Consider the following 16,829-nt stretch of genomic DNA (forward strand, 5'->3'; position numbering starts at 1 on the left):
GTTGGGCTCCTCTAGTTTTGAATAGTTATGGCGCCCGCGTCCCCAGGACGAGCTTTTCGTGGCCTAGAAGCGTTTGCCTACTCGCGGGCGGTGCCACATTTTTTTTAGGAAAAAAGGTTTTGATGCCTCTGCCAATTTTTTTTGATTTAAATATTTTTAAACGAGCTATAACTTAAATAATTTCAAACTGCCGCTGAAAATTATTAAAGGCGCATGGATTTCGTGACGAGACCTCCTGGCATTTTCCTTACTTTTCGATTCCGCCCGGATCTTTTCCTCCTTTTTGCACTTTGGCTTCTTATGTAAAATCTCTTATTTGTTTAAATTTTAATTACAAAATATTTTATTTTCAGGTAATGTTGAGCACTCTTTCCAGAGGCGCCCGCTCGGTCGCTGTCCGAAGCTATTCGGCCGCTACTCTCGATGCCCACTCCCAGGTGCTCGACGAGCAGAAGCCAATGGAGGAGCAGGTCAACCCATCTTTCTACAAGATGGTCGACTTTTACTTCAACAAGGGAGCCGAGGTCATCGCTCCAAAACTCGCCGAGGAGCTCAAGTCCAACTCTTTGAGCCAAAAGGATAAGAAGAATCTCGTGTCCGGAATTCTTGGAGCTATCAAGCCAGTTAACAAGGTAAGAATTTTGAGTCTCATTAATTTATCATATTTTATTTTCTTCAGGTCCTTTACATCACCTTCCCAATCCGTCGTGACAATGGAGAGTTCGAGGTTATTGAGGCCTGGCGCGCACAGCATTCTGAGCACAGAACTCCAACCAAGGGAGGTATCCGTTATTCCCTCGATGTGTGCGAAGATGAGGTCAAAGCTTTGTCTGCTCTTATGACTTACAAGTGCGCTGTTGTCGATGTTCCATTCGGAGGAGCTAAGGGAGGAGTCAAGATTGATCCAAAGCAATACACTGATTATGAAATTGAGAAGATCACCCGCCGTATCGCTATCGAATTCGCAAAGAAGGGATTCCTCGGCCCCGGAGTTGATGTCCCAGCCCCAGATATGGGAACCGGAGAGCGTGAAATGGGATGGATCGCTGATACCTACGCCCAAACCATTGGACATTTGGACAGAGTGAGTATAAATTTTTTGTGAGCATGTGAATAATTTTGTTTGCAGGATGCTTCGGCTTGTATCACAGGAAAGCCAATTGTCAGTGGAGGAATTCACGGACGTGTTTCCGCCACCGGACGTGGAGTGTGGAAGGGACTCGAGGTGTTCACCAACGATGCTGATTACATGAAGATGGTCGGTCTTGACACCGGACTCGCTGGAAAGACTGCTATCATCCAAGGATTCGGAAACGTCGGACTTCACACCCACAGATACCTCCACCGTGCTGGATCAAAGGTCATCGGAATCCAGGAGTACGATTGCGCCGTCTACAACCCAGATGGTATTCATCCAAAGGAGCTCGAAGATTGGAAGGACGCCAATGGAACTATCAAGAACTTCCCAGGAGCCAAGAACTTCGACCCATTCACTGAGCTTATGTACGAGAAGTGCGATATCTTCGTTCCAGCTGCTTGCGAAAAGTCGATCCACAAGGAAAATGCTAGCCGCATTCAAGCTAAGATCATCGCCGAGGCTGCCAACGGACCAACTACCCCAGCTGCTGACAGAATTCTTCTTGCTCGTGGAGATTGCCTCATCATCCCAGACATGTACGTCAACTCTGGTGGAGTTACTGTTTCCTACTTCGAGTGGTTGAAGAATCTTAACCATGTTTCCTACGGACGTCTTACATTCAAATATGACGAGGAAGCCAACAAGATGCTTTTGGGTAAGTAAATTTTCGAAATTTGAATTCCTAGACTTGCGTAGAGTAACACAATGAAACGATTTGCAAGTTTTCATCTGTGATAAAATTTTGTTTAGAAACTAACAAGGGCTAGATACTCTTACGCTTGTCACACTTTTCCGTTTATTTTATGAGGAGGGAGAGGAGGCCACTCAACCGTTGTCGTGAAAATGAGTACGTATGCACTCTAGGAAACAAATTGTAAATCAATTCTTTCTGTTTAAAAATGTTTGAATTTTCAGCCTCGGTCCAAGAATCTCTCTCCAAGGCCGTCGGAAAGGATTGCCCAGTTGAACCAAATGCTGCTTTCGCTGCCAAGATCGCTGGAGCTTCCGAGAAAGACATCGTTCACTCTGGACTCGAGTACACAATGCAACGCTCCGGAGAAGCCATCATCCGCACCGCTCACAAGTACAACCTTGGACTTGATATCCGTACTGCTGCCTATGCCAACTCCATCGAGAAGGTCTACAACACCTACAGAACCGCTGGATTCACCTTCACATAAGTACCCACTTCTCACTCATCTCATGGCTCTTGTATCCTCTTTTATGACATCAAATGGCTCCAAGCCAGGTTTAAATAGCTTCGTGTAACCCTTTAGTGCCTTTTCCATAGTTTTCTGTTTCGAAACTATCTAGGTTAACTAAAGTCTAGCTCTGATCTTTTCTGCCTGGTTCGTTCTCACTTTAGTATAATTAAATATTTTATTGGTTCCCCACCCCTTTTCATCCCCACACATAATTTTTTCGTTGTTTGTTGGTTCGGGACGGTTTCGAGACGGAGACCATTCTTCAAAAAAAAATCTCAAAAATAATAAAAAGTTTATTTCCTTAAACACTTCTACATGGTCATTGCAATTTTCCAATGATCATTGGAAAAGAAATTTCAGGGAGCATTAAAAACTTTATCAGACTTGTGTCTTTCTATTTACTATAATTTAGAATTTTCGATAACATATCACTTTCACATTGTGTGCCACTATCAGCTTCAAATTTGGGAATCACCTCCACAATTGTTGCAAAATTTTCGAATTGTCTAAACGAAGTTGATGCTTGGCCGTTTCCATATCAGTTGATCTTTTCCGGCAAAACCTTCGTCGTCAAACTGATGCAATTCCTGGAGAGAATGAAAAGAAATGTTGAAAGATTAAATTGGGTGATCGTTTGAACGAAGCTAATCTGATTGGACAAAAAGAAGAAATGATAAAAGATGATAAAGACAGTTTGGAGGGAATCCCCCATTTCGGTTCGAAGTGTACGCAAATGTTTGAGGGAAATATTTAGAATTGGAGATTTTTTTGAATTTTTGCAGTTACAGAGAAATTTTGGAATGTGCATATCGTGTAGTTTCACAGATTTTAATAGCATACATTTTCAAGGCGCACGGATTTATTCAGACGGGTCTCGTCGCGCCGAAAAGTTTATGGTAGCCTTCTAAAAATTCAAAAAGACTACCATAAACTTACACTTTTATAATATTTTGGTCTGTGTTTGTTCCCATGAAGTTTCAGAAAAGGCGAACCAAAATAAATTATAAAATTTTAAATTTCAAAAGCTCAATAAAAATCCATATAAGCCTGGGTGGCCATCATCTTCATCATCATCTGACGATTTTTCGTTGCATTTTTCATCATCTTCTCACTGCCAAGTTCATTCAATTCCACACCGCTCGTTTCGTCGTCGACAGTCGACACTGCACCGCAACATAAAAAAGCGTTGGCTGATGGTCTGATCTTCTCTGCTTCTCTTCTCACTCTCGCTCTCTCATCCTCAACGATTAGAGACCCACGTGGGTGAGAGTCGCAGAGATATTTGCGGAAACCGATGTCATGGCGCGACGAAAAGAGAATCGTCTCGTTTTTTCTCGCTTTTGCACGTATAACAAGTCGAGGACAAAGAAAATGTGTTGGGTGGGGTGACATCTGAAGTCAGATGATGACCGGGAGATGATTGGGGGATTCCCCTTAAATCATAGGATCATGTTTTGGCTCGAGGTCAGCTATCAGGAGGGAGCTCAGGGCCACGTGGTATTTTTGTTATGAGGAAGTTCGTCCTCTATTAAAATACAATAGGTTAATATTAAGCTGGGGGTCAGCGATTAAGTCATTAATTCTGAAACCGAGATGCAAGAGCGCTCCAACGCCAAACGAAATCGCTCCGCCCCCAAACGTTGAGTCTCGTTAGGTATTTCGTCGACTTTATTATTATTGGCTTTTTCGTCGTGAGACCCATGGTGCCATACAAAATATTATATTCAAAAGTAACTTTTTGATTTCTGTTCCAGTTGTAATAATACCAGACATCTCTACGGAAACAAACAACGTGTGTTTCTTATAGTTTCCGTTGATTTTTAATTACTTTATTGTTACTGAAACCCATTACACCACCATGTTTAGTGTTTCAACGAAATTCAGAAGGACATCGCCGTGGGCATTCTCTTATTTATGTCTACCGCACGCCAATAGGTTCATTATTTGCCCTTTCTCCCCCTGTACAGTTGCAAATTGACTTTCACTTGGGCTCTCAGATACAAAATCATCAGTGAAACAAACACGTGGCGATATGATGAGGTAGTTGAGAAAAGAGTTCAAACAATCAATTGTGGTCGAGGAGGAGAGATAGGCGGCTCTGTGCTCGAGAGAGAAAACCATTAGAGAGCTCACTGAGTTTACACAAACTCGAAAAGCAGCACAAACGAAATAGCACGAAACGTTCTGTATGTGGTGGTGGTGTTGGCTGGGGGAGATTCTGTAGAAAAAGTTTCGAGTTTGAACTTTCGGTCCTAAAGGGAACCACGTGTCTAGAGATAAGAAGCCTGACATTGGAATTTTACGCGATCTGGAATAAAATTTATTATAATTGATTGATAAGATTTAAAAAAATGTATATGATTCAACAACAATTCAACAATGACGAATAAGATTAACAACAAAACAAAGAAAATCAAAAATCAAAAATCAAGCTTATATCCCATATGATCTACAGCATCTCTGACCCATTGAGGAACTTCCCTCATCTTCTCAGAATCTTGTTTCGATGGATTTTCAGATTGAATTGGTCCATAATAGTCATATAGGAATTGCTTCAGAAATTGCTCAACAGAATTCGATTGAATCGCTTGACGAACGTCTCGCATAAGATCCAGTTGATGTTTGATGTTGTGAACTGATACTAGATGACATCCTACCGTTTCCTGGAAAATTATTGAGATTTAATTAAATTTAGCTAAGAACATTCTCAAATTTGTTCAAAATGGATCTATTGAGACTTGAATTTTTTTTAAAATAAAATTCGACATCAAATAGTATTATTGAAATGTCCAAAACTTTGCAAAAAATCTGCAAAAGTCTAACTTTTGTAGGGTGCGTTTATGAAACTTTTTTAAACGTATTTTGTCAGGACTACGGTAGGCCCGATAATGACGGGATAACAGGTAAGTAACTATTGGAAATTGTGTTTAATTTTGCAAATGGAGACATATTTTTGTGATGCTTTTTTCTCTATTATGTGTAACAGAGAGAGATTTTTTATTGATTTTTATGGTATTTACTTTGACAAAAGTTTTTTTTTGGTTTCATGGTTTTGACAAAAAAAATTGTGTTCGAACGTTATTTTTATTTTTTATAATGTCGTTTCTAAAAAGTGGTCTGAATATTTTCAACGTTTTACGGCAAAATCTAATTACGTTTTCAGCTGTAAATCATTACAGTTTTGCAAATAAACGGAAACATGGAAAATTTTGAATTTTTTAAATCAGTAAGTTGAAAAATACATTATTTTGAAAAAAAGCTCACTTTTCCAACAATCGAATGAATATATGCTCTCGTATAGTTCTTGCATGTATTACATTCACATTTCTTATCAATCGGCAAAAAATCTTCCTTATATCGTTTCTGATTCAATTGCATCAATCCACCTCTTCTGACCATTGCTGTTCCAAATCTTGCAGTTCTTGTTGGATATACACAATCAAACATATCAGCTCCCAAAAATGAACAGATTACTAAATCAACTGGAAATCCAACTCCCATCACATAACGAGGAAGATGAGGGGGTAAAGCTGCACAGCATGCTGCCACAACTCTCCAGAAATGATCCTTTTCTTCTCCTCCAGATAATCCTCCAATTGCAATTCCAACTTTTGCTCGTTTCGCCATTTCTTTAGCACATTCTTTCCGCAATTCCAAATTAAGACCACCTTGTAGAATTGGAAACATCGCTTGATCATCTCTTGTATGAGCCACTTTACATCGATCAAGCCATCGAATACTTCTATGCATTGCTTCTTTTACAATATCACCAGTTGTCAATACATGAATTACATGATCCAACTGCATCATAATATCAGCACCAAGTGCTTGTTGAATTTCAATTGATTTTTCTGGTGGTAAAGCCATCATCTCTCCGGTATGAGGACTTTCAAAATTCACTCCATTTTCATCAACTGTCATGAGTTTGCTCAACGAGACCATTTGGAATCCTCCAGAATCAGTGAGAATTGAACGATTCCAGTTCATCATTTTATGTAATCCACCAGCAGCCTTAACTCGTTCATGACCGGGACGATGTCCAAGATGGTACGTGTTGCAAAGGAGAATTCGACAATCCATCGAGACTAGTTGTTCCGGTACGATTCCCTGTAAGTTTATTATATATGAAACTGCATAAACTCGAGAAAATATTTTTTTAATTTTTTTCAGGGAAAATCGAAAAATGAGAATCTGAAAAAAAATGTTCATAAATTTAACTTGCTGTAAACTTCATAAAATCTCTACTTTTCAAAAATTTGAAAAAATTTTCACTGAAAGTTAAAAAAAAAACTAACAGGTTTTATTTTTTGTATTATACTTTATTATGATCACAAACAAATTTCACATTTTTGAAAAAGTTTTTTTTTCAATTTAGAATTTTTATTCTTAATTTATTCCATACCTTCATAGTTCCCTGTGTTCCAACAGGCATAAAAACAGGCGTTTCGACGATGGAATGTGGCAAATGAAGATTTCCACGACGAGCGAATCCTGCTCTCGCCAGCACGTCGTACCTCATATCTGCCTGGCACGTCGGGAGCGGTTCCGGTGTCATTGGAGACTTCACTTCGTAAGTTTTTTTTTCGTTAAAATAGGAAATAATTATTTTTATTCCAAGTATAATTGGTTATGACCTTTAATGAAGTACTGTAACGGTAATTTGTTTTTTTATAATATTCATTGAATTCGTTTGTTTACATATTTTTTACAAACTAAGATTACCTAACTAAAAATTATTTTCGTTCTCATGTTAAAATTATTTGGAAGGATGCGGATCTAGAGCAAGAAACGGGAGAAAATGTGGATTTTATGTTACAGGGAATTTTTGAAAAGCAGATGGCAACACTATACTCAAAATACCGATGTCTGGGAAGTAATAGAGTAAATGCACAGGATGAAATAAGACTTTCTGACTATATAATTATGAGTGAAGGGAGTCGGGACAATGTATGAAATGGCAAAATGGGAAATACAATTATTACACCTTTGGAGGCTTATTGAGCAATTATTCGGAAGTGGCGGCAGGAATTGGAACACCGCCGCTCTGATCTGCATCTAATGCTGAAGAGGGATCGCAAACTTCGAGAATGGCACGACCTTCAACCTCCGACATCGACAATTGCTTCAACACTGCAGACGCTTGATCGACTGGATAAACTCTGTAGTCTGGAGCATCGATTTGGCCTCCGGCAATCAAATTTACAAGGTTTTTCAGTTGTTCGATACTTCCTCTGGAAATTTTGTAAATGAAATAAAGAAAGAAAAAAACTTCAAATAGTACCTCGTAACTCCCATAATGGCCAGTCTGTTTTTAGCAACGTGCTTGATTGGAAGTTGAACATCAAGACCGGAAAGACCTCCAACAAATAAGACACCACCTTCAGCGAGACACTTCAATGATCGAGTGACAGTTCTTGGAGATGTCACAAAATCGAAAACAACATTGACACCGGTACGAGCCACATCCTTAGTTCTCATAATCAGATATTCTTCAAATTCGGAATCATCCCAGTGTACTACAAAGTCAGCTCCGTTTCTTTCGGCCAGAGACAAACGTTCTTCTTTGGCATCAGCAACCATCAAACGGATCTTTTTATCATTGTTGATCGCTAGGAAATGCTTGGCGAGTTTAAGAAGCCAAAGTCCAAGTCCTCCTGCTCCCACGATAAGAATATTGCAGAATCCCTTTGATTGTGAAAACGCTTCGACTATCGGTCTGGCCTGGAAAAAATTGTTGATTAATACTGAAGAAAAAAACCGTGGAAAATGTCAAACCTGAAGAACAGCAGACAACGCCCAGGTAGCTCCAGCAGGCAAAATAGATGCTACATGCATTGAAAGAGTTTCTGGAATTTTCACAAGAAAATGGAGAGTTGGAACAGCAACATAGTCGGCATAACCATGACTGCACATCTCATCAGTTGGCCATACGATTACTTTATCTCCAATAGTCAGATCATAGTCACCAGGTGTGCATTCAGCGCCGAATGACTCAACAATTCCGGAAACTTCATATCCTGCAATAACGGATTTCGAAAATGTTATTTTCATTAGTTCAAGCCAAATTAATCTAAATTTCAAACCTGGAAACAAGCTGGTATCTTTGATTCCGTTGGTAATTCTTGCTTGCTTCGTGTTGGAAACTTCTCTATCAGTAAGGCAAACTCCTGCATAACAAACTTTAACGCGTGCTCCCTTTGGTGGGACATCTGGGATTGGCTCCTCGTCGAAAAACTTCACTTCCCGAAGATCCTTTGGAGATCCCAAAGAAATTCTTCGGTTTGTTGCTGGCATTTTCTGCAAGGAAAATTAAATTAAATAGGTTGAATAAACACTTCAATATCAATAAATTTGTTAACAAAGAATAAACCATCAAAGTGAGAGCATGGGTCACGTGTGTGTTTTTTGAAGAGACACAACTTTTTAGAGAAAAATCAATAGAATCAACATTGTAAACACTTGGAGAGAAATAAAATATTAGTGTTTTCAGTTTAAATGATAGAAAAATTGGTTCAATCACTTGAGACATTAAACTTTGTTGAGAAACAACGTGCCGAAAACAAAAAATCCGATTGAAAAACGGAAAGTGCGCCTAGTCACGATAACGGGGTCAAGAATGGCTTTGCGCACTTTGCGTGCCTTTTGGCGGAATTTTAAATACTAGTTTTTAATAAAGAAAACTTTTTTGCATTTTTCCGGCAAAATTACAGTTACGATTATTATGAAAGAATCTACTTGACTTACAATTAGAATTAGAGATTCAAATTAACTATTGATGTTTTGAAAGCTCTATCAACTTAGGCTTTTTGAGAATAAGCTTTTTAAGTAACCGGAACAACAACTAACTGACATAAACTTTGTGAAATGGAAAACGAAAATATTGCAGATGAAAAATAACAGTGGGAGAGTAACGAGACGCAGGACCCTACAGATGCCGAAGCATCTATTCGTCCCTCAATACATGTGCTTTTCACGTGCACACAAACGAATTTCATCATGACTTCTAGGGGAGAATGAGAGTAGAAAAAAATCTCGAATATTTTCCAAAAAATTGAAACATTTTTCAAAAAAAAAGTTCAAAAAAAATAATTTGAAATATCTCCAAAAAAATCCAATATTTTGCAAAAAAATAATTTGAAATTTTTCCATAAAAAAGTTCGATAATAAAATAGTTTGAGTACATCGAAAATGAGGAAACATCAATTTGTGGTTCGACGTTGTGAACATTTGAAATCAATAGATCATACACATTTTAAATAACTTCATAAACGTTTTTTTCCAAATCTATAAATGAATTAATCAACGTTTAGATACATTGGTTTTATCTTTTTGGAATCCCAATATCTTCAATGCAGAATTTCTGTGATCTGATAATGAACAAGTGATAACAACTGGATCAATTGCAGGATAAACGCTTAGTATAGGCACAATATATGTTGACAGTATTATGAAAGTATTTAAAAATTTCAAGAACTTATGAATCTATAACCTACACTCCATAATTATCACCGGCAAGTGGGAGGAACCATACAACAAATAAAGGGATGATTGTACTTATTAATGGAATTATAGTTTGCGCAATTAAAGATTTGAGAAGACTTGAATGTAATCTTTTCGTAGTACATGATAATGTGCATGCTTTCAGTGACAAGTGAATTTTTCGTGCAAAGAAAACATAGATGATCATAATAGAATTGGTGATAACTGCGGCTACAAGCATTCCCAGAATTCCACTTTTTGACCAGTCATTCACGGGGTACTGTAATTGTTTTTGAAGGGAACACTCATATGATATGATGAGCAAATATCATAGTACAGTCAGTCAACATTTTGAAGTTTTTTTTTAACTTTCCGTCATAAAGTGGTAATTACTCAGTTTTCACTTATTATGATTTAAAAAATTGATCAAGATACATTTTGCGTTGTATGACTTATTATTTGAAATTATTAATATATTCAAACATTATGCGAGGGCCAGCTTGCAACAATGTCTGATATTAATAAAAATGGCCAAACTTTTTGAAAATTCGCCAAATTACCAAAACGTTAACTGAAAACTTTAAAAAAAAACTAGAGCAAATTAAAATCGATATTTGGTCTTTTTTATATATTCTGAGTATACTTTCGTAGTATCCTATCTTACTATACTGTACCTTTATATTAAATGTCTTTCAACTTACAATTCTCACCTCATAATTTGCAACAATCATTGCCAAATCTCTACTATTTGTGTTATGAATTTCTTTGAACTTTTCATCAATTAGATCATATATGTGATCATCAGGCCACATAATTATGTGACCGATGAGCAGCCAAGAACTTCCAAAACACATTACAAATAGGGAATTGAGGAAAATAGTTTTTGGGCGGAAAAATTGGGCTATGGCAAGCGGTCTGGAAAATTTAGTTAAACAAATTAAATTACAGACATGCTTATAATGTCTCAAACCTAAGATTAAGAGAAGACAGTATCAGTAAGAAATTACCTGCAGACTGCTAGATATCGATATAAAAAATGAACAGCAAGCAGTGCAAAAGTGTAAATTGAGTAAATTGAGTAATTGAGTAAAATTGAGTAAATTAGGAATTAAGCTGCAAGTTGTTAAAGGATGTACATAGTATTCTCTGAACACCAATTTTTTGTTGGGAACTCATTGAACAGAAGGAAACATTAATTTGGGGTAATATAATTATTGTTTAGAGAGGGAATTACAGTGAATATATTGGAATATGGCTGTTTAGATGTACTGATTTCTTCTCGTTGGAACCCCAATGTCTTCAATGCAGAATTTCTGTAATCTGATAATGAACAAGTGATAACAACTGGATCAATTGCGGGGTACACGCTGAGTAGTGGCATAAAGTATGTTGACAGCATTCTGAAAATATTTAAAATTTTAAGAACTTATGAATCTATAACCTACACTCCATAATTATCACCACCAAGTGGAAGAAACCATATGACAAAGCAAGGAATAATTGTACTTATCAATGGAATTATAGTTTGAGCAATTAAAGATTTGAGAAGACTTGAATGTAATCTTTTCACTGCTCCAGAAAATGTGCATGCTTTCAGTGACAGGTGAATTTTTTGAGCAAAGAAAACATAGGAGATCATAATAGAAGTGGTGATTAATGTGGCTATGAGCATTCCCAGAATTCCACTTTTTGACCAGTCATACACGGGGTACTGTAATTAAAATTGGTTTTTATAGCATTAAAAGTGGAGTATCTTCAGTGGCGAAAAGCTTTTTTTTTAGAATAACTGGTCCTAAAATGGCGATCACTCAGTTTTGAAAATTAGGCAATTGACAAAAATTTGGGCAATTTGATAATTCTTAAAATAATTTGAGGTGTTTAATAATTAAATTTAGCCATCTTGATCTACAATTGGTGTATTCCCACAAAATCACCACTTACGATACTCTAACTTTATTGTTAGGTTATATAATTAATATTCTTACAATTCTCACCTCATAATTTGCAACAATCATTGCCAAATCTCTACTGCTTGTGTTATGGAATTGTATGAACTTTTCATCGATTAGATCATATATGTGATCATCAGGCCACATAGTTATGTGACCGATGAGCATCCAAGAACTTCCAAAACACATTACAAATAGGGAATTGAGGAAAATAGTTTTTGGGCGGAAAAAATGGGCAATGGCAAGCGGTCTGGAACGTTTAATAAAATCAATTAAATTACAGAAATGCTAATAAAAGTCTCAAAGCTAAGAATAAGAGTATCAGTCTGAAATAAAGAGTATCAGTAAGATATTACCTGCAGACTGCAAGATATCGATATAAAAAATGAACAGCAAGCAGTGCAAATGTGTACGCACACATTCCACATCGAATTGAAATAAGGTTCTGAGCAAGTAGCGGATATTCAAATAAAAGACCATGTGGTACAAATATAATCAAACAATTATTAAATCCTTCGATTGCCTATATAAAGATGAGGTTTAGTGTAAAGTCGGTAAAACTAACATACCGTTGAAACTACTGCTTCAGTAACTGAAGTTATCAAATTGAAAACTCCAAAAGTCATTAGAAGATACCGATATCCACCAATGTACCGAGGAGATTTAAACTTTAAAAGAACTAAAAACAAGATATTGAAAATAAACGAAAGTACACAAAAAATTCTCGGAGACCAAGTATGGAACCAGCTCATGTATATCATTTTCAGGATAATAATCTCTGAAAGCAATTTATCTGAAAAAAGGTTGCAATGGGATGTGTTTTGTGAATGACTTGACAGCTGTGATGTTGATTAGTGGTTATTTATAGGCTACAAAGTTCATAGATTCATGTAAAGTGTTGTGACAGAATTAAATTACATAGGAATAGGTTTCTAGGCCACAATTATACATTTGATATACGGGTATTGATGTTAAGATTTTTCGAAAATTGCATTCCACGTCACTTTCCTTTTTCTTTATAATACGTCTGAAAAAATAGTTTTATAAATCCAGGAGCCATTGTATAAATAAATTACCTCAAATGTCAAGAATTCATCCTTCTTACTTCTCTTCTTTGACCTCTTCTTTGATGCTTGACGTGGCTTTACAATTTCCTTAGATTTTGGGATTATTGGCATCATCACAGTTTCGTGAGACGGGGTTTCAAAGAATGGGCGGTACACCAACTTCCAGAACTCTTCCAAATCTTCAGACTCTTTTTCAGGTAGATGTTGCTGAATTTATCTCATTATTCGAATAAAAAAAATTTGAAGAAACTTACATGTGCAAAATTCCTTTGTTCTTCACTCATTTCCTTTTCAATTCGATTCCACGAACGTAGATGAAGTTGGCGATGCCAGAGGATACTTGAATTGAATTGTTTCTGAAATTTTTTGTTGAATTTCTAATTTCAATAAAAAAAACTTACTTCCTTCTCAAACTTTTCAAAGTGATGCCACATCTTCAGGTATGAATAATAAGCGAAACCAAATGGAGATACAATTACGAAGAAAAGTATGAAAAACTGGATTAACTGAAATGCAAATTTTTTTCCTAACACTAACATTTCCGGGTCTTACATCGTAGAAATAGTAATATTCAAGATCATTTTCAGGACTCGGAAAGGGTCTGAAGAATGCAGATACGGCGAATATAATCGAAAAAGCTGGTGCAGTTGTCCATCTCCATTTCCAGATGGGCCACGTGTAAGCTCGACTCCATTGGTCATTGGATGGCTGTCCCATAAGTTCATGAATATCTCCATAGATTGTGTCTAAACCATATAATTCGAGGACAATAAATAGTTCTGCAGTTATGAATATTCCGGTTGCAACTGTTTGAATATCTTGAATCATTGTCAGGTACAATGGCCCACTCTTTAATACGCAGGTTTAGAGAAAGGGTATTACAAAATGTAAGAAAAACCTCAAAACATAGAAAGAGCCCAGAAGTTGCAATAACCATTGAGACAAAAATACATAGGCAGTCGAAAAAATAGGTTTTCATTTTAATATTGAAAATATCTGCAATTGTAACCGTTATTGTCTTCATTATAACTGAAAATAAAAAAATTATTTTAATTCAAAATGAGCCGATGTAAACTAACGAGCACAAGATTTCCAGCCAACAACAACAAGTGTAGAATAGTACAAGAATACCCATAACCATGAATTTGCAGCAACTTGTCGGAGGAGCACAGGAAATGTTGAATGAGTCAGTAGAAGTCCTTAAAAACTATATGTTTAAGCAATGACCTTTCATGCAGCTAAGATTGCAAAATACCATTTGGAAGAACTGTTAAATCGTAAACCGATTTCCGACCGAGGATAAATCTGGTGTATCCGAGAATTGAATAAACGGTTGCACTGATAATTATACTTAATCCCGTGTCCAAAATTACTGCAAGTGTGGCGACCTGAAATTCATGTTGTAGTAGAGAAAGAGGCTATTGCCTGAGAATTTCAATTTTCTAAAAGAGGAACCAATCATTAAAAATTGGGGTTCTAAACATGTGAAATGTAAATCGAATTTTTAGGAATTTCGGCAATTTCAGCACGTGAAATAAGAAAATTTTTTAAACCGGCAATTTCTGAAATCGCCGATTGCCGAAAATTTTCGATTGTCGCTCACACCTGGGTAGTAGGTCTCTTTTCAGGCTGTCAGGTATTTTATCTTATTGAATACGACTTATAAGTTGGATGATTCGATAGGATTAATTTCCTGTATTAGTAGATTATTATGATTCAAAACATCTCTGGATTAATTGAACTTTTTGAAATTAAAAAATTAACTCACTCGAAATGTATTCTTTTCCGGAGGTGCAAATGACGCCATTACAGTGTGACCTCCAATTCCGATGCTCAGAGATTGAACGACCAAATTCAGTGCATCTATCCAGATCTTACTGTATAACAACTCTGCCCATTCGATTCTCAACATTTCCTGAACTCCCTCAATTGCTCCATCCAAATGTAGAGAACGTACAAGAAGAAAGTGACATATGAGAAATGCGAAGACAGTGGGAATCTGAAATAATAAAAAGATCAGAGAAGCTTCTTTAATATACTCATGTACATAAATGAGAGGCGTAGTTCTAGTGTTCACTCGATTTTGAACAAAGGAAATTGTCAGCCAAATGATAAAAATAGAGTATGCAATTCCATAGTTGAAATTAGTGAATGACATGTGGGAAACGCCAATTCTGTGGATTACATTTCTGAATAAATATTTATTATAGTATTGTAAATATTGTATTTATTACGATTGAAATCGTGATCAAAAATACATATATTATGTTACTTGGATCCGTTGAAAATCAGTACCTTAAATATTGAATTTCTGCAGATTCAACTGCTTCCATCTTGATCTTTGTTTCATTCACACATTTATTTTGAAATACAATATGCCCAGCTTTAAGATTTGGGCATTTTTCGTAAAAAAAACTGATAACAATCTGAAATTTAATGATTTGTGAGATCATCAAATTATTAATCACTTTCTGTATTCCACCAATTACCACACGTTGACCATGGCATGTCTTGTGATCGATATCTGGCTAGAGATAATAAAAATTTGAATGCACGTGCCACTGAGTACTGATAAGGATACAGGATAGTCACAGCGGATACTAATGCCATGAAACCAAAACCTTGAAGAATCGGAGCACATCTTCTGATAAAAATCCACGGGGAGCATCTATGAAATTGTCCTATTATCAATTCGAGGTATAAAACCGGGTAGCCGAGCATAATAAGGATAAGTCCGTAGGCGAGAATGAAGGCTCCACCACGGTACTCGTGAACTTTGGCAAGAAATATCAGAAAATTGCTTAATCCAATGCACAGATTCACGACAGAAAACAGTAGGTCATACTGCAATTTCAGAAATTTTAATGGAACTTTAGTTATAGGTAAGAAAAAAAGAAGTAAAATACCTACCCAGCTTTTGAATTCGGGACGCGGTAGGGCATCTTTACGAACTTCTTTTTTCGGTTTCATCTTGTTTGACTTTTTTTCGTTCGAAAAATATTTTAAAGTTCAGAATTTTTGTGAAAACGGGGAGCCAGCATTTTCACGCTTGAATTATATTTTAAGTTCACGGATTATATTTATCATATTTTTTAAATTTTTTGAAAATATTTTTTACTATCTAATTATTACATATTTAAAAATATGCTCAAAAAATTTCCGTGCCTGCTTTTGGAAGTTTGTTGAGGGTTATTGGGAAACACGCGTTTTTGAGATTCATCCTTGCTTTCATTTATCACTTTTTCATTGACATTTTTGTGTTTTCTCCGACAATAAAACGATAATCAAAGATTCAATTGTTCACACAGCCTTTTAATCAAAATTACACATATGATAATTCAGGTTTGCAGCGAAATTTGCCAATTCACTGCGAAGGGGTTTCCCCGATTTGCTCTCGAGAGTATTTTCGTGTTGGTTAAAAAATGTATTCAAAAAGTAAAAAGTAAAAAGTAAAAAGTAAAGGTCCAGTAACACCAGATGTTAAAAAATACTCCTTTGGTATCAAAATGACCGAATATCATAATAAAACATTTCAAAAAATTTTTTCAAATTTTTTATTTACTGTCAAAAAGTGACAACTACTCAGTTTTGCCACTCATGATTTTGGAAGTCGACCAAACAAAATTGTTTTCCTACATTTTTTATACTGTAATTTTGTTTTAATTATTCGTATTGAAACATTGCAGGAGTCGGAACATGCGGCATTGCTCTAGATTTCCTCGAAAGCTCATATTTTTCAAAATGTTGGCAATTTTTCTATTCATTTCTATTCCTGAAGCTTTTTGCTAGAATTAATTCTTATTTTTGAATTTACCAGCTATCGTTAATATCAGGTGATATTAATTTTAAATTCCATCGAGATCAAATATGCAAATGCGCATTTTCTGAATTCTTACAACTGACACCTCACCACACAGCCGCCTCCTTTACGATCAGCGCATCGTCATTTTGATATTATCACAATCAGCGCTTATGACGAAAGGTATTCCCC

The 16,829-nt window shown here is 36.3% G+C and overlaps 4 protein-coding genes, 1 non-coding gene and 2 pseudogenes across 7 annotated transcripts; 2 read left to right on the forward strand and 5 right to left on the reverse strand.

The window, feature by feature from the left end:
* The first annotated feature begins 353 nt into the window (after positions 1-353).
* Positions 354-2,646, forward strand: gdh-1 (Glutamate dehydrogenase). The gene is made up of 4 exons (NM_069866.7): positions 354-632; positions 680-1,084; positions 1,130-1,793; positions 2,054-2,646. The coding sequence occupies exons 1-4, from the start codon at positions 357-359 to the stop codon at positions 2,317-2,319; spliced, it is 1,611 nt and encodes a 536-aa protein (NP_502267.1). The 5' UTR covers positions 354-356; the 3' UTR covers positions 2,320-2,646.
* Positions 2,647-3,581: 935 nt separating this feature from the next.
* ZK829.13 lies at positions 3,582-3,752 on the forward strand. Its single transcript, NR_056733.1, has one exon. It is a non-coding gene; the product is annotated as an Unclassified non-coding RNA ZK829.13 (non-coding RNA).
* An 899-nt stretch (positions 3,753-4,651) lies between these two features.
* On the reverse strand, positions 4,652-6,909 carry tgt-1 (Queuine tRNA-ribosyltransferase catalytic subunit). Its single transcript, NM_069867.8, has 3 exons — positions 6,746-6,909; positions 5,608-6,450; positions 4,652-5,006 (listed from the first exon to the last, which is right to left on the reverse strand). The coding sequence occupies exons 1-3, from the start codon at positions 6,896-6,898 to the stop codon at positions 4,764-4,766; spliced, it is 1,239 nt and encodes a 412-aa protein (NP_502268.2). The 5' UTR covers positions 6,899-6,909; the 3' UTR covers positions 4,652-4,763.
* Positions 6,910-7,009: 100 nt separating this feature from the next.
* On the reverse strand, positions 7,010-8,640 carry ZK829.7 (Enoyl reductase (ER) domain-containing protein). The gene is made up of 4 exons (NM_069868.9): positions 8,427-8,640; positions 8,119-8,360; positions 7,625-8,064; positions 7,010-7,574 (listed from the first exon to the last, which is right to left on the reverse strand). Exons 1-4 carry the CDS (start codon positions 8,635-8,637, stop codon positions 7,349-7,351), a joined length of 1,119 nt encoding a protein of 372 aa, NP_502269.1. The 5' UTR covers positions 8,638-8,640; the 3' UTR covers positions 7,010-7,348.
* A 1,002-nt stretch (positions 8,641-9,642) lies between these two features.
* ZK829.12 lies at positions 9,643-10,960 on the reverse strand (annotated as a pseudogene). Its single transcript has one exon. A coding segment is annotated over exon 1 (1,318 nt).
* A 54-nt stretch (positions 10,961-11,014) lies between these two features.
* On the reverse strand, positions 11,015-12,532 carry srj-1 (Serpentine Receptor, class J; the record flags this gene model as incomplete). The annotated part of the gene is made up of 5 exons (NM_069869.1): positions 11,015-11,222; positions 11,268-11,533; positions 11,817-12,021; positions 12,128-12,294; positions 12,341-12,532. 5 exons carry the CDS (start codon positions 12,530-12,532, stop codon positions 11,015-11,017), a joined length of 1,038 nt encoding a protein of 345 aa, NP_502270.1.
* A 237-nt stretch (positions 12,533-12,769) lies between these two features.
* snf-8 lies at positions 12,770-15,808 on the reverse strand (annotated as a pseudogene). The gene is made up of 13 exons: positions 15,749-15,808; positions 15,307-15,682; positions 15,134-15,264; positions 14,886-15,027; positions 14,607-14,837; positions 14,094-14,226; positions 13,918-14,037; positions 13,737-13,867; positions 13,391-13,687; positions 13,240-13,344; positions 13,093-13,194; positions 12,848-13,045; positions 12,770-12,798 (listed from the first exon to the last, which is right to left on the reverse strand). Coding segments are annotated over exons 1-13 (2,055 nt in total).
* Between the last annotated feature and the right edge of the window lie 1,021 nt (positions 15,809-16,829).

This window comes from Caenorhabditis elegans, chromosome IV (assembly GCF_000002985.6).
Source record: "Caenorhabditis elegans chromosome IV".
Classification (NCBI taxonomy): domain Eukaryota; kingdom Metazoa; phylum Nematoda; class Chromadorea; order Rhabditida; family Rhabditidae; genus Caenorhabditis; species Caenorhabditis elegans.